Source organism: Rhinolophus sinicus, chromosome 8 (assembly GCF_057876585.1).
Source record: "Rhinolophus sinicus isolate RSI-liver-muscle chromosome 8, RSI-T2T, whole genome shotgun sequence".
NCBI lineage: Eukaryota > Metazoa > Chordata > Mammalia > Chiroptera > Rhinolophidae > Rhinolophus > Rhinolophus sinicus.
In genome coordinates, this window is record NC_142508.1 from 4371629 (window position 1) to 4393719 (window position 22091).

At 43.9% G+C, this 22091-nt stretch overlaps 1 protein-coding gene across 8 annotated transcripts in view; it reads left to right on the plus strand.

The window, feature by feature from the left end:
* ZNF398 (zinc finger protein 398) overlaps positions 1-20546 on the plus strand; it is a 48745-nt gene extending 28199 nt beyond the window's left edge. For all 8 annotated transcript variants that reach the window (XM_074315201.2, XM_088799847.1, XM_074315195.2 and 5 more), the window contains 4 exons: positions 6321-6447; positions 6982-7095; positions 13649-13762; positions 14807-20546. In XM_074315201.2, the coding sequence (XP_074171302.2) occupies positions 6321-6447; positions 6982-7095; positions 13649-13762; positions 14807-15963 (1512 nt within the window). In that variant the 3' untranslated portion in view covers positions 15964-20546. The remainder of the gene's footprint in view (positions 1-6320; positions 6448-6981; positions 7096-13648; positions 13763-14806) is intronic.
* Positions 20547-22091: the final 1545 nt, after the last annotated feature.

Consider the following 22091-nt stretch of genomic DNA (forward strand, 5'->3'; position numbering starts at 1 on the left):
ATTTGGGAAGCAGCCCATGTTCAATGTAGTGATCATTTGCAGTGTCACACTTCAGGCTGGGAAGCTCTCCAGTACACAGTGGGCCATTTGGCAGATGGACTTTTTTTCTCTCTTTTGCTTTCTCCTACTCATTACCCCCCAAGTCACTTTGTTCTTTGTTAACCTGTCTGCCGCAATCTTGGTGTGGAAACTAAATTCACTGTCATTTAAATCAGTCCATTTGAATTTGTTGGCAATTCTGGTGAACAAGTTAGAGGGTGGACTGGGAAGGGATGTAGAGTAAATGGTCACTGTAAGGCTTTGGGGTGACCTGTAGGTCTGGGGTGGACATAGACCTTGTCAGCACCCTTCGCAGAAGTGTGCGGGCCCAGCCTTTCGGAGGGAATAGCCCAGAAAACAACAGAAATAAACTCCATTCTTAAGCTGTGGAAGGCAGCCTGGAGGCAGCCAGTTCCCAGGCCTGCCCATTTATTTATTTACTTATTCAACAAATACCTCTTGAACCCTTCACTGTTTTGCTTGCTATCTGCATGCTGAAGGCACAGGAGTGAACAATTACCGTAAGCTCCCCTGGAGCTTAAATTTTAGGGGGAAAAGAAAGATCATATAAACAAACAAGAAAATGAGTACATAAGTACTTTGACAAAAATGAAAGTGCTATCTGGCGATTTATTTTAGACCGGATGTCAGAGAAGGTCTCATAAAGGAGCTAATATTTAGCCTGAGACTGAATGACAGGGAGGGCCCAACGGTGAGAAGCTCTGCAGAAGAGCCTTCTGGCAGAAAGAATGCCTAGTGCAAAGTTTCCAAGGTGCAGACAAACTTGGAGCGCCGAAGGAGAGAAAAGGGCAGGTGGCAGGTATGCAGTGAGTAGCCAGGGGCGTGACTACAGACATGGGTCGGGGTTAGGTCGGTTGGGGCTGTGCTTTTCAGCTCCAGCCGCAGGTAGGAATCAGCTGGAGGGCTTTTACATTTTGATGGCCATCACACAGAGAGAGTCTGATTCACTAGGTCCAGAATGGGGCCCAGGCATGAATAATTCCAAAGCTCCATAGATGATTCCAATACGTGACTTAGTTTACGAACCACTGATGTAGGGCATTGCAGACCAAGGTAAGGAATTTGGATTTTATCTTAGTGCTTCTAAGGGAAGAAATTGGAGGGTTTTAAGCAGAGGAGTTACATTTTCAAAGACTCTTCAGCTATGTGAAGAATGTATCTTGGGGGTAAGAACAGAAAGAAGCAGGGAGAAAATAAGGCAGCTGTAATAGTTGGAGGGGTGAGCGAGGCTTGGATGAGGGTAGCAGTAGTGGGCATGAAAACACGTGGACAGAGTCAGGATGTTTCGATGGTAGAGCTGACAATAGGACTTACTGATGGGAAAGAGGAAATGAGGAATCAAGAACAGCAGTAATTGTAAGTTTCCTGTGTGGTAATTCACTTAGAACTTACTGTTCTAAATGCTGTGGTTACTTTCAGCGGAACCCTGACTCGTCCGTGATCATATCGTTACTAGGTGTCAATGACGGAGCTGTATTGTAACCCACTTGGCTCCAGAGCAGAGGCTCGTCACCACATTAGGTTCGGTGACTCAGGCTGTTGGCCTGTGCTGAGATGGGGACCACCTGGGGTGGGAAGGCATTAGTTCTCCTGAGGCAGTGTTAGGTTTGCGATGCCTGGGATGCATTCAGGAGACGTGGAAGTGGGCTTCCCCTGAAGCTCAGCGGTGAGAAGTCGTCGTTGATGTGTAGCTGTATTGTAAGTCACCAGCCTGGGCCTGGTTCCCGCAGAGAACGTGGGGGAGCCAGAGAAAGGATCCCAGGACCCTGTTCCCGGGTGGGAGGAGCCAGCAGAGGAGGTGGGGTCACGGGGGCAGGAGAAAACGCACCTCAAGGAGAGGTTGTCGTTTGGGTTGAGTGAGTATGGGTGTCACCCGGAGGCCTAGAAAGATGAGGATAGTGAATGTGGTTTGGCAGCAGAGACCTCGCTGGTCACCTTGCCCAGCGTTGTTTCAGTGCGGTGGTGGGGACAGGAGACTGAATGCAGCGGGCGGAGAGTGAAGGGGAGGAGAAGAAAAATGGAGACAGTGACCATAACCGACTCTCCAGGAGGACACAGCTGGGAGAGTCATCAGAGTCAGTATGTGAGAGAATCTTCCCCATGCTGTGTTTTCCTGGTGTAGCTGGAGCCCCTCCAGAAGTTCTTGGGGGTAATTTAAATTTAGCATTCGCCATAAGAATAGCAGAAAAGGTAGGTTAAAGTTACTTACTGTCTTACCTGGATAAATAGGTAACAAAATCATATCTAAAACAATGCTGTGATTTCCCTTAAAGATTTCTTTTTTTTTATATCAAATTACATTTTACTTTATTTTATTTTCAAAGATTTCTTAATGAAGTTAGAATATATTGAAGACTTAGTAGATTGATGTACAGGAAGTAAACTTTTGTGTCCTTACTTTGTTGAAAATGCTCTCAATTCTGCCCTTACTTGGATTTCCAACTTCAAAATAATTTTCCCTCAGAATTCTTTTCTTAATTTTTTACCTTGTGGTAAAATACACAAAACATGTACATTTTAACCATGTTTGAGTGCACAGTTCAGCGGCACTGAGTACATTCACATTGTTGTGCCGCCATCGCCATCACCCATCTCTAGAACTCCCCAAACTGAAACTCTGTCCCCGTTAAACAACTCCCTGCTCCCTCTCCCGCCAGCCCCTGGCAACCACCATTCTGCTGTATGTCTCTGTGAATTTGGCAACTCTTATAAGTAACATCGCACCATATTTGTCCTTTTATGGCTGATTTATTTCACTGACGGCTTCCAGGTTCATCTGTGTTGTAGCCAGAATTTCCTTCCTTTTTAAGGCTGAATAATATTCCAGTTCGCTCAGAATTTTAACAGCATTGGTCCTTTGTCTCACACTATCAAATAACATTAATGAAAAGTTTGTTACCAAATCAATTCTCACTTGCTTGTGAGAAATTATTTTTTCTCTCTGGAAGCTTTTATCTTCTATTAGTACTTATTTTTCTAAACTTTACTGAGGATATGTCTGGGTGTAAGTCTTTTTAATTTGTGTTGGGCACTTGATGTGACCTTTCACTCAGAAGACTGGTATCTTTTTAGCTCTGGGAAATTTTCTTCAATGAATCTATTTTTATATTATTTCCTCCCTCTCCCCATTTTTTTCTGTTCTCTTTCTGGAACTACTGCTTGACAGGTGATGGATTATTATCTCTGTCTCTTAAGTTTTCCCTGATATTTTTCAACTTTTTAACTAGAATGCTATGACCTTCCCATCTAATTTTTATTAATGATTATATATTTAATTTTCAAGAATATTTTCTCCTTTTTAAAAAGCAGCCTGGATTTTTTTAATGAATGCAATATCTGTTTGAATTTCTCTGGGAATGTGTATTAGGTTTGAGTTTTCATGTGTTTTTTCCCTCTAAGATCATTTGTAGTCTTTGTTCATCTTGGTGCTGTTAGGTTTTTGTTTTTTCTTGTTTTTTTAATTGGTGAATATTGGGGAACAGTGTGTTTTTCCAGGACCCATCAGCTCCACGCCAAGTTGTTTTCACTCTAGTTGTGGAGGGCACAGCTCGCTGGCCCATGTGGGAATCGAACCGGCAACCTGGGTGTTACGAGCTCGCGCTCTCAGCAACTGAGCCAACCTGCCACCCCTAGGGTGTTCTTTTTAATACTGAGTAATCCTTGGTTGTGTATTCATATTTGTAATGAAGGATTTGACTGATTAGTAAGTTAATTATAGGAAGCTGGCATGTCTTCTCAGCCACCGCCTAAGTCTGTTTAGCCAAAGGATCTTTCCTTTGCAGGGGAGGGCTGGCTCCATCCATGCTTGATATAGGTGGGCTTCACTGTAAGATGCTGTGTTAAAGAGCAAATAAGTAGGCAGTGCTGGGAGCACCCAGAAGCCAGCAGGAGGCGTGGTCTGAGCTCTCAGCACCCATAGTGGGCTCCCATGCTGTCTCCATGGCGGTTGGTACTTTTCTTAGAGATGCGGTTTGTGGTTTCAGCTTTGGCGTGAGTGCTGCTGCTACCTCTCTCTGTCAGGGCTGATGAGGACGACAGTGAGGAACCCCTACTATTCTAAAGATAGACCTTCCAACTGCAGTTTCTAAGCACCTTCACTCCTGCTCAGTGCACGCTGGCTTTGAGGTTGGAATTCCCTAGATGCCTCAACTACAGTCCCTCTTGTGCCTCCTGAGAGAGGTGCAGCTTCCTCATGCACCTCGGGCCGCAGCCCACGCCATTCTCAGGGTCTCAGTGAGAAACTCACGAGAAACTCTGGTCTCATGGAAGGAGAACTGACTCTGGGTGGTGAACACACAATGTGATGTATAGATGATGTAATATAGAATTGTACACCTGAAACCTATGTAACTTTACTAACAATTGTCACCCCAATAAACTTTAATTAAAGTTAAAAAAACAACAACAAAATACAAAACAAAACGACAAAAAAACTCTGATCTAGCGATGGACTCTCCTTCTCAGTCTTGGTGCTGTTATGGATCTAGTCCTCTCGGTCTTCCTGTCATTGCAGTGAACGGTGGGAGGGCAGGGAAGGCCCTGTGTGCTTTGTTCACAGCCTTGAACCCGCAGCCCATCCCAGGCCTTTATTTTTGTCATCATTTTATCATAATGTTGATGTTGTGAGCTGTCACAAGTCTTTTGTGTAGTGAAGTTAGATAAAAATCAACTCTTGAGTATCTACATTTGTCCTGAGCCCAATGTTAGGTGCCAAGCAAGATGTAAAAATGAGCAATTTATGGTTCTAGCCTCCAAGGAACAACATTTCTAGTGGGGGAAAAACATGACACAAATGAAACAGAGAAAAGAAACCCAATTGCCTCATAGTATTGTATAGACCTTGGAATCTTAAAGGATATGTTAAGTTTATGAAGATGAATATGAATCTTTTTAATGAATTTTTTTTAAATTAAAGTTTATTGGGGTGACACTTGTTAGTAAAGTTACATAGGTTTCAGGTGTACAATTCTGTATTACATCATCTATATGTCACACTGTGTGTTCACCACCCAGAGTCAGTTCTCTTTCCATCACCGTATATTGGATCCCCTTTACCCTCATCTACCACCCCTCTCACCCTCTGATAACCACTAAACTTATTGAATTTTTTTAATTTTGAAAAAAGTGTGTATATGTTAGTTACCAGGAGTCAGTCTTGTTCACTGATTTTCCTCTTTCCATAGCATCCTGTTTTTATTTTATGGGTATAATATCTCTTAAATCTTTGTGGGAATACTAATTAGGTGTTTTTGGTTTGTTTGTTTGTTTGTTTTAATTCTATTGCCTAGGCATTTCTGTTTTTTTCCACGGACATTTCTTCCCTCTCTTAGTCTTGTTCATGTGGCAGACTTTCTCTAAATGGTTTGATTGATGCTTCGTAGCCAGCTCATATTTAAGAATAAAACTGTTGAAGGCTGTCAGGTGGAAGGCGGAAGAGCTAGCCGCCGTGATGGGGAACAGCTAAACACCAGCCTGGGGAGAGCTTCATGCCAGCAGACAGAGTCCATACTTGATACTTTCAATTCCCCAGGCAACTTTTGTGTGTGCGTGTGTTTTGTTTTTTTGTTTTTTTAACAGAAGAACCTTCCAGTTTTTATCTAGGGATAAGTGACTAGCTTTAGACAAGACTATGCTGGAAAGTGGGGGTGATTCTGTTCCATCTGTGACATTTCCCTATGTGAAACCTTGACTCCAGTGAGACAGAATGCCTAAGTGTCCGCTGAATGCACGCTCGTTTTCCATGCTTAAATGTTTCTCCTCTTCCCATTAGGCCTGTTTATAACTTCCCTGTCTTTTGGGACTGGCCAAAGTCCCACCTCTTCTAGACTCACCCGAGCCCCAGCAGCTCTATTTCTAAAATTTCTTGTCCACGTCATTAATTTGAATACAGTCATACACTCCTTTTAAGTAAAAACCTTATTTTTATCATCCTGGTGCTTGGGATAAGCCTTGTACTTAGTGAATATTCAGAATATGTGGTCTTACTTGAATTAAATGCTGCTTCACTTTTGCACCCATCTCTGTGAGTGGTTGTTTTTAAGTAGTGTTCCCCACCTTCCCAAAATTCACAGCCCTAGAGCTATCGCCTTTCTTCTTGAAAACATTGTCAACTCCTAGAGGTTGGATCTGTGTCTTCAGTTTTTCCTTTATCCTTTCAGCATGTCACATAGTTTTTTATAACTAGCAGGCACTCAGTAAAGATTTATTGCATGATTGAATTGCAGTGGGAGGGACTAACCTCAGTGTGATTGTAATTTCAGGTGCCTGTGACATTTGATGATATCTCCATCTACTTTTCCACTCCAGAGTGGGAAAAATTAGAAGAATGGCAAAAGGAACTTTACAAGAATATCATGAAGGGCAACTACGAGTCTCTCATCTCCATGGGTGAGGCTAAGTTGGCACCTTTTGAATGAGGTGACAGCAGCTCCAAGAGGGCTCCGAATGGTCCCTTTTCCTCCAGGGGTCCCCATTTTCACTCTGTCCTCGTTCTGCTTCTAAACCAAAGATTTCCAGTTCACCCTTGCTTAATAGGAAACGTAATCTCTCCTTATCATAGGGCAGCGAATGAAGGTCAAGGTTATGGGTGTTCCAGCTGCAGTGATTTCCATGGCTGTCCTTCACTTTGAAAGGGCCTTGCCCCTCTCCCCTTGAGGCACACTGTCACTTACTCGATGAAAGGAGCAGGCGTCCGTGCTGAAGTAGCACATGTGACTTTCCCCACACGTCACCTCTCCTTCTACCTGCCTTCCTAATAGATTTCATCCATAGTTGGAGGTGAATGGGTGGGGAGAAGTGATCTAGAATCTAAAAGAAATTCCCCTGGACTGTGGACCTCAAAGCCTTCATTAGTTGATGCCAGCTGGTTGTCATTCTCATTTATCTTTTTATCATTCCCCCTTTCCCTTCTTCCTCTCCTAGATTATGCCATGAATCAACCTGATGTCTTATCTCAGATTCAGCCAGAAGGAGAACATAATACAGAGGACCAGGCAGGGCCAGAGGAAAGTGAGATTCCCCCTGACCCCAGTGAAGGTAAGTGGGAGAAGAGATTATCCACTCCTTGTTTTCCTGTTCAGCACTTAGGAAGCAGGGCTAGCGGCTTCTAGAGCCTCTCAGTGCCAGGCCTACTAGACAGTGACTGGATTTCAGGCGTTTAAATAGGAAAGAGCTTAGAGATCACCTTGTGCCACGCCTTCACCCATCAGTACCACACATCTGAGGGCTAGTAATGGCATTCCATGACAAAGGTTCTGATACCTAATTAGTTAGTAAAATAAACATGTCCTGTCCTTACATGGCAGCGGAAGCAGTGGTGCTTGTTTGGAGGGAAGCGGCTTCCGGGAAATGTACTCTGAAGTGCTGGAGGGGCTGGAGGTCTGCATAGTCCTCAGAGATTCACTTACCCAGCTGACCCCAAAGTGGTCTTTGCCTGGGGTGGCAGCCAGCTATCATTAATTAACCCTCCCTAACATTTTTGGTTGGCAGCTGTTTGATACCGTGTGGGAAGGACTGCTAGCAAAGTCCAGTTGTAGTGTTTCTCAAGTCCCACCTCTGCTATCTGAAAAATCTCACACCGTCTCTGTTCTTTGCTGGATAGAAAGCTCATAAAAAGTTCATCCTCCAGATATCTCTACTAGAAGAACTTATGTTACAACCCCCCTGTCCCACACACAGTTTTTTTTGTCTAACATTTTATTATGAAAATTTTCAAACAATCAGAAAAGTCCTAATAATTTTACACCTAGATACCTGTCACCTAGATTCTCCCACTAACATTTTACTCTACTTCCATGTCACGTATGTACCCATCTCTGCACATCCCTTTATCCATCCACTCATCCTATTTTCAATGTACTTCAAAATCAGGACACACAAATAATACATTTCCCCCTAAATAGTTCCGCATGAATATCATTGACCTAGAGTTCAGTATTTGTTTATTTTTTCATTTGAGGTAAATCTCACATACAATGAAATGCTCAGCTCTTAAGCGAACATGCTCTCTGAGGTATGCATGTATCTACCGCACGTTTTTTTAAGAATGTTTGGGTGATGGTATGTAGGCAACGTAACAGGTTGAGTCTGATTAATATCTATGTCATGGACGTACGTAATGAGTCTAAAATCATATCACAAATAAAGATGGGTGACTTGATTACAGAAAGATTCATTATTGGAAATGACTCCTTAGGCTACTTTATTAGTTACCTGACATGGCTATAAATGCAAGTATAAATCAGTGTGTCCTTTTTTTTCGGGGGACAAATGGAACAAGAGGTAAGTAATTTGGTTTTGTAATGATTCATGAAAGTTTCATTTACCTGTCATCGTATCAGTTTGTTTTTACCTTGGTTTTTAAGATTCCATTTGTGGGTAGTCAACCTGTGTACATTAATACATTTTTACTTAAAGATAACAAACAGTATAAGCATTGAATTTATTTAATACTCCGGTTTGATTCTTTATCATTTTAGCTTTCATTGGTGATTAACAGCCTAGATACTTAACAGAATTTGAGGATAGGAGTCATATGACTCCAACTGATGGATATATATCATTTTTAAAAAACCCTAAAATGTGTCTATCTTTTTATTTCCCTCCTTTTATGTGTAACTATGTATTTGAGACTTTTATTAATTCAATGATTTTTCTCTGTGTTGCTAAAACTGTCAAGTTGGCAAGTGAGAAGACTTCAGATTGTCTCCTGTGTCCTTCCAGTACTGCCTCAATTCTTGTTTTCTTAAAAAAAAAAATTCCGGGTTGTGTTGGGGGTCCCCAAAACCACCTCCAGGTTTGGTAATTCGCTAGAAGGACACACACAGCACTCAGCATATTCTCATGCTCAGGTCTAAGATTTATTGCAGCAAAAGGATACAAAGCAAAATCAGCAAAGAGAAAAGGCACACAGGGCAGTGTGGAGGAGCCCAAGGGTGGCGTCCCGAGTCCTCTTGCAGTGCAGTCTCACAGGACACACGAAATTCCTCCAGCAAGAGTTGTGACAACACTGGCAGCGTGTTGGCTCCCAGAGAAGCTCATTAGAGACTCAGGGCCCAAGGTTTTCATGAGAGCTGATCATGTCGGTGTCCTCTGCCGAGCACAGACACAATTCCAGATGCCCAGAAGGAAAGCGAGTGGTCAGCATCCATCGCCCTGGCACATAGCTTAGGCCCAGGGAGGCCGGCTCAGCATTCCGGGAACGTCCTAGGAACTCTGCCAGCCAAGGGCCAATCTTGCAAGCAGGACTTTCTAAGGATAGGCAGTCTCACACCTGCTGTGTTAACACAGCCCTGTTTTAGAGTTTCCTTGTCCTAACCCATTGAAAAAGTCCTGGTTCCTTTCAATGGCCAATAATATTAGACAGTCTGGTCATTAAGGCGCATAAGAGATTGTTTCACATGAATACTAGGTGGAGGACACTAATTCTATTTCTGTGGAATAGTCGTTGATGCCTAGTATCTTAGAAAAAATTACGGACAATTAGTAGAGAATAGTAAGTAGTGAATGGGAGAATACAGAAAAATATAAACTTGAGATTTTTCTGAAATTCTTCTTTATCTCTATTACTAGGCCCAAACTGCAGACCAGCTGTGTGTATGTGTCCATTATTTTCAATATTGTGTCCATTAGTTTTAATATTGAACTCCAATTTTTTGGAATTCTTTGGAGAAAAACTTGACCCAAGATGTTCCAATATAATAATTACTGAAAGTCAATTAACTAGCCCTTCTGGTTCGGAAGCCATGGACTCAAGGCAAGATTCTAGAATGACCCAAAAGTAAAATAAATTCATTTCTACACCTTGTGATCCTGGGGAGACTTCTCTGACCATTTTCATTTCAGAAGCATTGCCGTTATCCCATGTTTAGCCCTGGTCACTCTGCCCAGCAAGACCATCTTTTCCTAAACAAAATTAGCGATTAAGGCACATCTCAATGGGATAATCCTTTTATTTTAGTTTTTCCTTTTTGAGCATAAGAATCATCCTGGAAATGATACAACTTAGAGGTTTTAAGTTATTAGACATACGAGTGCTTAACACAGTCAGCTGGCTGCGTTACAGCCCCACACCTGTTTCCCAGCAAGTTCCAAGAAATGTTTTTATATTTTCACCAAGGGTAGTCTCATGTAGCAAGCATTTTCTTATTGTCTGCTTAAGAACTCAGATCTCAGCACCAGTTTTAACTGACTTAATTTATTACACCTTTGTACACCCAGAACTCAAGGTTCCAGCTGCTTTCAGCCATCATGTTTAAAACACACACACACACACACACACACACACACACACACAAAATCAGATTTCCTCATAGTTAAATAACATTCAGCCAGTGTAGACATTACAATTTTGTATGTTCTTGTGATCAGCGTTTCTCTTTCTTTTTTTTAAATACGGAGGGCGCAGCTCACTGGCCCATGCGGGGATCAAACCGGCAACCTTGGTGTTATGAGCACCATGCTCTAACCAACTGAGCTAACTGGCCGCCCCTGTCTTTCTATTTTTAACCACCTCTCACACCTCAGCATTTATTGACTTTCTTTTACCTGATCAGTGTGCAGTTTTTCTCTGTTCTTTGGCTTTCTCCAAAGCCTGCTGCTTGCGTGAACCAATGATTTTACTTTCATTTTGTGTCTCTCTAAGTATCCACTGTTGGGATTCGTCAGGCTTATGAGGAATGTGCTTTGAGTGCTTGTGGTGACCTGGCTGGCAATTGCCATACTGTCACCACACAGGTATCTGTGTTAGGATTCAAGTTCTCCTGCTCCTTTTATTTTACATCCAAAAGGTCCTCAGGTTATACACTCCTACTAGACTGTAGTAGATATAACCGTATGCTGTGCATACTATGACTGTAGTGGTGAGAACCAATTATTTAATGAAATAAATATTTACTTAGTTGTACAAGTGACCAGAGGAACTTTTAGCATCGTTCTTCAAAAAGGATGGTTAGCTTCCTGGGGTTTCCCAAGTTCAGTGAAAATATACTTAGCCCGTGAGCTGTAATAACAACAGCCGCTTACATTTCTGGAGAACTGGCTTGTTTTGTTTCGTTTTTTTTTTAGCCCCCCATAGCCTTTATGGTTGGCTGCTGACTAATATTGTTAGACAAGATTGGAAAGAATCCAAGGGCCCATCAATAGGGGACTCTTGAATAAACAGCGGTAGAACTACACAGCTATGAAAAGAAATGAGAATGATCTCTGTAAGCTCCTGGGAACAGATGTCCAGAATATATTGTCAAGTCAAAAATCAAGGTACAAAACAGTTTGTGTAGTGTACCACATAAAGAGGGAAAATACTAAGATGTGTATGTAGTTGCTTATATTATCACAAAGAAACAATTGAAGAGTAAAGTGAAACCCAGTAAGGATGGCTACCTATTCAGGGAGAGAGAAACTACAGGTGGAAGCTAGCCCTCTCTGAATGTACTGTATTTTATAGTTTTGATTTTGGAATCTTGTAAGTATTTTACATAAGTAAAAACACTTTTTTAAATCAAACACATGCTGAAATAACTAAACTGTATATCATGCTGGTGACAAATACAGAGTAGATTTCTTTCAAATGAGTTTAAAACATAATAGTTTAACTATACTCTATCCCTAGAGGGATATGTCCTAACGACCAAAAGAACCACAAAAATATTGAAAGTTGAGTTCATATTTTTGTTAATAGTATCGGTATTATTTTGAAACAATGTATTCAGAAATGCAAAGATTAGGTTAATGTCATTAGAAATCAAAATTTTCAGGGTAAGAGAGAAAAGATACAAGTGTAATATCGAGTAATTTAACTAAAACCCTGTAATCTTATAGATACTTTCTTTTCCTAAAAGGTATGAATTTTGTAGCTCCATTCACTGTAAAGACCTAGGAGCAGTGACAGCCTGTCAGCACTTAGCACCCTATCATCCAGATTGTGGTCTCTGAGTTCCATTTCTCAGAAAGACCACTGATTGTGTCTTGGAGCAGGAAATGTCCAAGATGAACCTGGGATAGTTTGTGATACCAGAAATGAAGAAAAGTAGATATTTGATGATGTGAACTGACATAGAGCTGATCTGAGGGGGCTCCTGCTGGCCAAAGGGGGTAATTTGAGCATTAAAAAGAGTGACTGCAGTAGATTGAAACTCAGCCAGTGTATAACATTCTATGGGTTCAAAACGATAATGATAATTAAAAAAAGGCAAAACCACGTGAATCACTTTTGGAGGTTTCTAGAGCACTCACTCATTGTTCAGAAAACTGATACAGAGAAGCACCTGAGCATTTAAAAAATCTCATATTTTTTATGAATAGTTCATCCTCTGGATGCCTGTTAAAAGATCCTCTTCCTCGTACCCAGCCTCTCCCCTCCTGCTTCTTTATGTATGTATGCGTATAAAAACAGGAAGAAAACAAAAGATAAGGTTGGAGTATGTTTAATACAGTCCAGCCTTGTAGCTCAAAATAGGAAGTTGAAAGCCAGCCTGCTGCATGTGCTAAAACTTCTGTTGTTCCACTCTGCATCACCTGACAGTCATTTGGGCCTTAGTCTGTCCAACCTCTTATTTCTTCTGCTTTGGATACACCTGTAGATTTCAGTGGTCTCTAACTCACTTTAAAGCATTGAAAAAACGAGTGAGTTCTCATTTGCTAGGAATAAAGTCATGACCTGCCTCCAAGGCTTTTCTGAGAAATAATAATATAGAGAGCTTAAATTTACTCTCTGGACCTTGTCAGCTTGCCAGCTTGTCCTTTGAGGCCAAAAAAGGTTATATAGGCCTCGGTGGGAAGAGCAAGCACAGCTGTTGCTGCACTGACCAAATGAGGCATGTTATGTGCAAAGCCTTTGGAGGCTGATCTTTTTCCTTTCTAAAAGACTCCCCAAGGCCTGAGGGGCTTACAAATACTATTCCCGATCCGAGTTCAGGAAACAATGACCTGTATCATTTAATAGGCAAAGGTAATATGATCTCTTAGAAAGACAATTGGGAACCTGAAAAGTATGTTTCTGAGGAGTCAGGGTTGTGTTTAAACTGACCTGACTTTCCAATTCTGGAAATGTATTTGTTTTTAATTAACATTTAAGAAAAATTTGTTTGGTCAATCTTGTTTCTTTGCTTTTTTTCCTGCTGTCTTTTAAAGCAAAACTTTGACAATGATGTTTCACCGTAGATACTTCCTTATTGTCAATTTATTTAACCTGTGGGCCCTCTCTACTTAAAATGGAGAGAATAATTCCTTCCTTCATTATTTCATTAAAAAGCTGTGAGGCAAAAAAGTGAAAACATTTTGAAAGTAGCATGCTAATGAAAGTAAAGCTACTGTTGATCCTAGATTATTTCAGCGTGTCATCTCCAAAATAAAAATTATGATTTGTTTTGAAATGGGCTCACTGAAAATAGTGAATCAAGCTGAGTGTATCATGTAAAAATATGTAAATTTGGGTTCATTTTGAACTGGCTCTCCAGATGTTATATGCATTTTTTTAAAGGTTGGTTCAGTTTTGTTGTTATAGTTACAGGTAAATGGGCAAAACATGTTCAACAAACCAACACAATTATTTCCACTCCCTGATTCAATTCTCTTTTCCCCCCACAAATAGAGCCTGGCATTTCCACATCAGATATTCTGTCTTGGATAAAACAAGAGGAAGAGCCCCAGGTTGGGGCCCCACAGGAGCCCAAGGAGAGTGCCATATACAAAAGCACCTACGCCGGTGAGTAATGAGTGGAAGAGACGTTCCTGCCCAGACCCAGCTTATGCCAGACCGGCTGACGACACAGCAGGTGAAATGGGCTTGTGGAGGCAAGGAAGTGGTAGAAGAAGGGGCAGCGAATGCTCCGTAAGTTAGAAATGAAACCAAAAGCAAACTAAGATCAATTTTAAGTGAGGGAACACACTCTCAAATGTAAAGACAAATTAGAATTACCAGAGGAAGAAAAATAAGTGCCTACAGATGGACCAAAAATATGAGGAGGAAAGACCGAACATTTAAAGATCATGTAGAAAGGATAGAACAAAAAGGGGGCGGGGAGGCGGGGAGGAGACAAGCAATGGAGACCAAAATGTCATTTTGGGGACATTTTGGGGACACGCACATAACACCAGGCCTGCCTGTTGTTGAGTGTCAAGGGTGAGTGCAGTGGACAACTTACATACAAGAAATGAGAAGTTTGGAGAACACACGTCCGTTTTAGTTGAGGTATTTATGGCTTTACTAAAGAAGGACGTGAAGCTAGAATTGGGCCTTAGAAGACTGGTGTGATATGGTTGGGTATAATTTGGGAAAAGAGGGGGATGCATTCTACAAATGGGAGGGCAGAACAGGCAAAGGTATGAAGCAGAAATGGGTGCTGCGTTTTCAGGGAAAGTAAAGAGACAGCTAACGATCGTGAAGGATTTATCCGGCAGAATAAAGCGGAAGAGGAGTAGATAAACACAGACTTTTAGGCCTTGTCACAATAGGCAACAGAGAATCTTCCAAACTTTTTGAGCAGAGGAGGAACATAATGAAAGTGCTGGCAAGATGGATGGCCATGGTTGTTCCTTTTCCAAACAGGGAGCATTGAAGAGCTTCAGTAGTAAATTCTGTGATAATTGGTCCCAGGGACCACAGAGGCTTGAGGATGAGCTCAGCCCTCCCCTGAGTTTCTCCTCGGAGCCAGTGAGGAGCTCAGAGCAGGTGGAGCGCTGGGGAGGGGTTGCGAGAGTCCTGGTGAGGCAGCCGTTGACCGGCATGACCCTGAGCTCTTTCTTGCAGATGAAGAGCTTGTCATCAAAGCTGAAGGCCTTGCCAGAGTCTCCTTGTGTCCCGAGGTTCCAGTCCCCTTCTCTTCTCCACCAGCAGCAGCAGCAAAGGATACTTTTGCAGACGTGGCTTTCAAAAGCCAGCAGTCTGCATCCATGACACCTTTTGGACGTCCAGCCACTGACCTGGCCGAAGCCTCTGAGGGACAAGTGACTTTTACTCAGTTGGGTAGCTACCCACTGCCGCCTCCGGCTGGAGAGCAGTTGTTCTCCTGCCACCACTGTGGCAAGAGCCTCAGCCAAGACATGTTGCTGACTCATCAGTGCAGCCACGCTGGCGAGCACCCCCTGACCTGTGCCCAGTGCCCCAAGCACTTTCCTCAGCAGGCCGAGCTCGGCAACAACTCCCAGGCCCCCGCCAGTGAGCCGCCCCCGACCTGCCCGCACTGCGCCCGAACTTTCACTCACCCGTCGAGACTCACCTACCACCTCCGGGTCCACAACAGCACTGAGCGCCCGTTCCCCTGTCCTGACTGTCCCAAGCGCTTTGCCGACCAGGCCCGCCTCACCAGCCACCGGCGAGCCCACGCCAGCGAGAGACCCTTCCGCTGCGCGCAGTGCGGCCGGAGCTTCAGCCTGAAAATCAGCCTCCTGCTCCACCAGCGCGGGCATGCGCAGGAGCGGCCTTTCTCCTGCCCGCAGTGTGGCATTGACTTCAACGGCCACTCGGCCCTGATCCGCCACCAGATGATCCACACGGGCGAGCGGCCCTACCCGTGCACGGACTGCAGTAAGAGCTTCATGCGCAAGGAGCACCTGCTCAACCACCGGCGGCTGCACACGGGCGAGCGGCCCTTCAGCTGCGCGCACTGCGGCAAGAGCTTCATCCGCAAGCACCACCTCATGAAGCACCAGCGCATCCACACGGGCGAGCGGCCCTACCCCTGCGCCTACTGCGGAAGAAGCTTCCGCTACAAACAGACACTCAAGGACCACCTGCGTTCAGGCCACAGTGGAGGCTGTGCAGGGGAGAGTGACCCCTCTGGACAGCCGCCTGACCCCCCAGGTCCCCTCCTACCTGGGCTCGAAACTTCTGGCCTAGGCGTTAACACCGAAGGTCTAGAGGCCAATCAGTGGTACGGGGAGGGGAATGGAGGGGGAGTTTTGTGAGTCTCCCTCCTTTCCTGGTAACCGGTGCTCACCGCAGGGCACGCGGAAGGCCCACGGGCCCCTCTGTTGGCACTTGGATGAGTTTGGGGTCCTATGCACTTGACTAGAGACATGTTTGAGTTTGGGAACTTCACAGCATGACAAGGACACATTTTGAAACCCAGAAAGAACTGGAAAGGAGCCCAGCACCCCCATTTTTTTCAATACCAGGACTTACGCAGAAGTTGCAGAGAGATAGGAAAGCAAGGTTTGGCCTCATGGGAATCCATCACAGGGTCATAGATTGAGCATGATCGCAGCTCTAGGTACAGACAGGGGTGTGGGAAGGACTTCCAGAGCTTGAAGCCTGTCTGAGGCAGAGTTTCAGCGCACCTTTCCTGACGGGAAGACGGCTGATGGGAGGAAGTGCTCAGGCCACTCTCAGGCCCGGCTCCTGCTCCTGACACCAGCTCCAGTCTGCCCGTGCGCTGATGTACCGCCTCTCCCGAAATGACAGCTCTCAACAGCCTGCCTAGGTTTCCTAGACAAATTCTTCTGCATACATTTTATTTAATATTGGGTGAGCAAGAAATCTGACTTTAAAATCCTCGTAAGGAGAACAGGTCTTAACTTCCACTAGCTTGGTTTGAGGCATTCAGCCTCTTACTAGCTTTTAAACTGCTCAAAACCTTTGCTGAGGTCCTGGTTAAAAAGTTGGGAGCAGTGTTCTCAGCCCCCGCTTTAAAAGCTAGAGATCCCAGAGAAATGACAGAACAGCCTAAAATTTGTGCCTGAACCATGTTTCTTAGAGTCATGTACGTCAAATTCTTATCATTTACAAACCCACAAGATGGCTTTTCCATTTCTGTTGTCTGATACTTTTGACAGTCGTCAGCACTTTCCAGAAGCGTAATTTCAGAAAGTGCCAATGGACTCTCAGCTTTCATTTCCTCAGTAGGAGGTGATAGTGTTATAACAGCTTTCTTGAGCCATCAGAAAGTGTGTTCACCCATCTGGCTATTCCCCTGGTGACAGTGGACAGATTGAGGGACTTCTAGGTCACCGACAGCTAAGCATCACCCACAGATAAGGACGGCCTCTCCCTGCTGGTTTTGCTTTTAGGGACCTTGGCTACTACGTGTTCTTTTGTCGGGGTCATTCAGTCGCTTGGGAGCATCTGAGCCTTGTACTATTGCTAAGTGGCTTTGCAATCGGGCGTAAGTCCCTTTTCCTTTATAGATCTCAAGTTTTCATCTGCAAAATGAAGTTGGTGAAAGGGAAAAAGTGAGCCTCTAAATTTTTTTTTCAATCTTGTGATATATTCCTTCTGCCAAAGTCCTCTCTATCTCTGGTTTCTATCCAGGCAAAGCCAAATAAGACAGCAAAATCAAAGCACACACATTCTCGCTGAAACTTGACAAATCAATTCGATTTGTTACTTTACTCTTGCTTGGAGCCTGAGGTGGAAGACAGAAAGAGAAGGCAAAGTCCCTGAGTCTTGGGCAGAACGTCTGTTTATACCTGTACTTACTTGTTTCCCTGAATCTTCCTAAGCTGCCTGGAAACAAGGTCTCCAAGTAGTTAGACAGGACATTTTCTTGAAGTGTTCAGGGAAGTACCTGTTTTACCCATATCACCTAGCCCAACCTTTCCCCTGCCTGTTATGTGTCGCACACTAGGAAAAAGCACACAAGCCAGCTAGCTTGGCTCCTGGGAAGGCCCTGCGCAAACATGCTCTCTTTAGGATAATCACATTTATAAAACTTCTGCTAGTCACTCGCAATATCTGGGACCATGGGAGACCTAAGGAATGAGTGAGTCCTAGTCTGCTGCCCTAACATACAGCTTGAAGACGATGAAAAATCCCAAGGGTATAGAACAAACTAAAACAGGTGGTGAACTGAGCCCTGGCGTATTAGGATGAAGAGCTTTCTACCTAGAATCTGGACCCACACTAAGGGAAAGTCCGGAGGTTCTGAGAATTCTAGTTTCACTGGTGACTCACTAGGACCTTGAATTTCAGTTCCAAGTCTGCTTTGCACTTTGATCTCCCTAATGAAAAGGGAGAAGCATCCAAGTACGCTCCCTTTCCCGAAGAGATGTAGGCATTTCTCAGGGTGTGCTGGAGAAGGGATTCTCACACCAGTGTGATGTTGGACTAGGTAACATGGAAAATTCTTTTGTACTGAGGACACAGAGCTTACTAATGAAGGGGACCTGCAGGTTAAAATGATGCAGATAGATGATGTCACAGTCCCTTCTGCAAGGGACCCAAGTAACAGGGATGCAAACTTTGGCAATAAGTGAATGCAGTTGAAATACCAGTGAAGCAAGAGCCATGAAGCTGAATGAAAGGGAGTGAGCGGGGCCCCGCCAAAAAGATGGAATCGTGTTACCCTAGTATTTCACCCTGGTACAGACTAGGAAGTTCAACTATGGTGCGTTCTGGTCTCGTCGTTCTCCACCAGGTAGAACTTCAAGCCAGCTCCAAATTAGAGAGTTTGTTTGCTTAAGATTTCAGGAGTGGTTAAGTAAAATGGATCAGTGGAAAAAATAAAAGTCCAACAGAAAGGTTTCAGTGTGTAGAGAAACTTGGTCCCTCAAGAGCTCCTGAGGGAACCCATTTAACTCAGCAGTGGAAGAAGTACCCGAGGATTGGTTGTCATGGCAGACGTGACAGGAGAGGCAGACTCAGAAATGTACTCATCCGTCTGCCCTCTGTGCTCTCCCATAAATAGGCTCCGTCGCCTCAGTGCAGCTAGGTGTTGCTGTCACCACAGTCACTCTGCTCACTGCTAGGTTTTTCTTTGTGACCATAAGATGAACCTCTGGTTCAGCAGCAGATGTGAAAATAAATGGAAGTTGATTGCTTGTCTAGAAAGTGAAAGCTGATGACTCTGGCCCTTTCTGCTGGACATTTGATCTTGGCAACGCCGGAGCTGGACTCTAGCTCGAGCAATGCTTTCCATAACTTCCCTCATTAATAATGGTCTGCAGAGTTCCCGTTGGGAGACTGCTGAGCTGCTTTTTGGAATATTTTTGAGAGATTTGAGAGTCCATTCCTATCTCAACCAGGACCAGATCTGTGGATTACTGGGGAATAACAAAAGTTCAGTCTCAGTCTGCAGAGGCCTTGTTAACATAAAATGACTGGAGCTCCTTTATCTGTTCATTCCAAATGGTATGGAGAACCTCAGATTTCCTCTTGAGGGGCAAGACACCCCATGCCTTCCCCCTGTATCGTGGCTGCCCGAGGGCTGCTCAGTAGCAGTGAGTAAAAGCAAGCCCTTCCCCGGAGGCCTGTATAGACCAGAAATCTTACTGTCAGAGACATGTTTTGTCTGTGCTCGCTGCATGCCTTTGACCTTGTCCTCTTCACACTGCAAAGGAAGCAGTCATGTCTCACAGTCTGTACACAGAGGACATCCTTTGACTAGGAAATGTCCGGCTCTTACAAGCAAAAGGTCCTCAAGTTGGATCACATTGGGGAATGGGGACAGGCATTGCAGAAGGCCTTAACATAAGGACACGTGGATCTGTACAGCTTCATGGTTCCGAGCATGGACTCTGAATCAGACCTGGATTCAAGTCCTGGCATCATAACAAGTAACAAAACATACATTATTTAACCATCAGGAGCCTAGTTTCCTTATCTGTAAAATAGGGAGACTGATACCTCTGTCCTCGAGGTGTTAGGTGAGGGGAAAGCTGTGAAAGTGCTGAGCACAGAGCCTGACACGGAGACGGTGTCCGGATGGCAGCTGTCAAGAGAGCTATACGGTACCAACCAGAGCAAGGGCCACAAAGCCGGTGAACTTGAAGCACAGTGTCCAGGCTGCTCTCCAGAAGCACAGGGTTGCGGGGTGGCTCAGCCGTCTACCTACCATCTTTTGCTCCCATGTAGCCTGTCCTGGTACTCTGTCTTTTCTCTACCTCCTGGCTCCCACAAGTTCCTGTGTGCCATGACACCTTGTGGCCCTGATTCCCTTGGATTTTGTTAGTTCAGATTCTAAGGTCTGGAATGTGCTCCATGTCTTCTATACCAGGCCACAGAAGTTTCCAGCCAGCCCTTGGATTGGCTGCCCTTGGGATATGCACTCATCTTGGTTCAGTCAGCTGTAGTTGGGGGGAATGTCCCTGCCTTGGGAATGGGCAAATGGTGGCACAGTATGACATTTCTAGTACTACTGGGCTAGGAGAGACTGCTCGCCTGTATCGGGGTCCTTAAAAGACACCTTCATTAGCACTGTCATAGAGCAGAGCTTGTCCCTTGCTCAAAGGACCTGGCAGCTGCCGTTTATGTATCTTGCAAAAGGAGCAATTTGTCACTTTCCAGGGTGTTATGCCTCCCTTGCTAGCCCTGCTCCAATTTTTTTTTAAGTGTGTAACTCTGGCCATAATTATCTACGCACATACACAATGACTTTTGTCAACTTGGTCAAATTGCCTCTTCAAAACAAAAGATTATTTCACCCCTAAAACCAGCCATCCACTGAAGAATGCAGAAAGATACAGTCCAATCAGAGAAGCCTCAAAAGCAGTGTGCTGCCATCCTCTAAAACTTGGCAGGTTACATGTCAAATAAAATATCTGATAAAAGTTCATTGGGCAGTGTGGCTTTGTATTTGTTTATTAGCAAAGCCAGTATTTGCTGTAAAACCTTGAAAGTGGTCTAAAAATTAAGCTATCCAAGAGCAGAAGCCATGTCTTACTTTTGATGTCCCTCATGGTGCCACATGTGGTCAGGGACCTGGATGCTCCATGAATAATCGCACAGTGGGAAGAGCACGTGAGCAGGCATGAAAAACGATTCTGGTCCTAGCTTAACTTTCTCTACCCTTTTGATATGGAGCAAGCCACTTAATTTGTGGAACTCTCATTTTCCTAATTCTAGTGTGCACATGGAACAAGATGATATAGGATCCCTTCCAACTCTAAGATTTTACTTCCTGGTCCTGTTTTCCTTGTCTAGTTTCTCTCCAGATTCTGCCCTACTGAGTGATTGCTTCGACACAGAATAAACACCTTGGAGAGGTAAGCGTCGTTACAGAATAAAGAGTCTCATTCTAACCATATTATAATTACTCCAAAGCCACACAAACTAACAAACTTCTAGTGAAACTATACAATTTTGTTTTAAATACGCAGTATGCAGTTGATTGCATTTTTTAGGCGTAGGAAAACACACCAAAATAACAATGGTGGTTCTAGGATGCTGGGGTCACTCAGTAGTTATTTTTCCCTGTGAATTCTACGTAATGTAAAACGTGTATAGCATTTTTAATGCTTTTATAAGAATAAGGATTATCGTAATGAGAATGGTCCCGGAAAGGAAGTCAGGAGGCCAGAGTTTTAACCTTTCTTTGGTTTCTCATGTAATGTAAGGATAATTCACGCTTTGCCAAGTTTATATAGGTGCTGTGAGGCTCAAATGAAGGAAGGTCTTTAAAAAGTGCCTTGAAACATTACAGGCCTAAGAAGAAAGGGTTGACATAGTAGGGGAAGGAGAATTACTCGTTGACCAGTTAAACAATCTCCTGGATGTTGTTGGTGCTTCTCTTCATTCAAGACTGGGCAGTGGTCGTTTCTTCACTTCCAGTTTCCTTGCCTGTGCTGGGGAGAAGCTGCCTGAGATTGCAGTTTGGGGAGCTGTGGGAGAATGGACGTATGTGCGAGCAGAGACTGACAGCAAAGTTGGATGCAGAAAATACCAGGTAGACCCATAGAATGTTGACTTCTGCCAGCAACATATGCAAGGTAACCAGTTTTATATCTACGAGGAATTACAATAAATTAGGGAGGCAGGCACATTACTGATCAAGTGAAACAAGCAGAATCCAAAAGTAAGGGTATACATATGCTATGTACATCAAGCCAGTTCTCGGCTTTGAGTTTATAGTTTTAAAGAAGTATACAAGGAAAACAACGTCTACAAGCCGACTTCTGAGTAAACAGGATAAAAACAATGAACAAGATAATTAAATCAGTCATTTTATTATTAGCCGGTAAGTGACCATTTAGGGTGTTCATCTCAGGGGCTAAGACAAGGATATGAGAAGCCCAGGAAGACGTCACACAGGTTTGTTCTTGGCTGTACATTGGAATAACCTAGGGAGCTGAGTAAACTATGTATGCCAGTGCCCACCCCG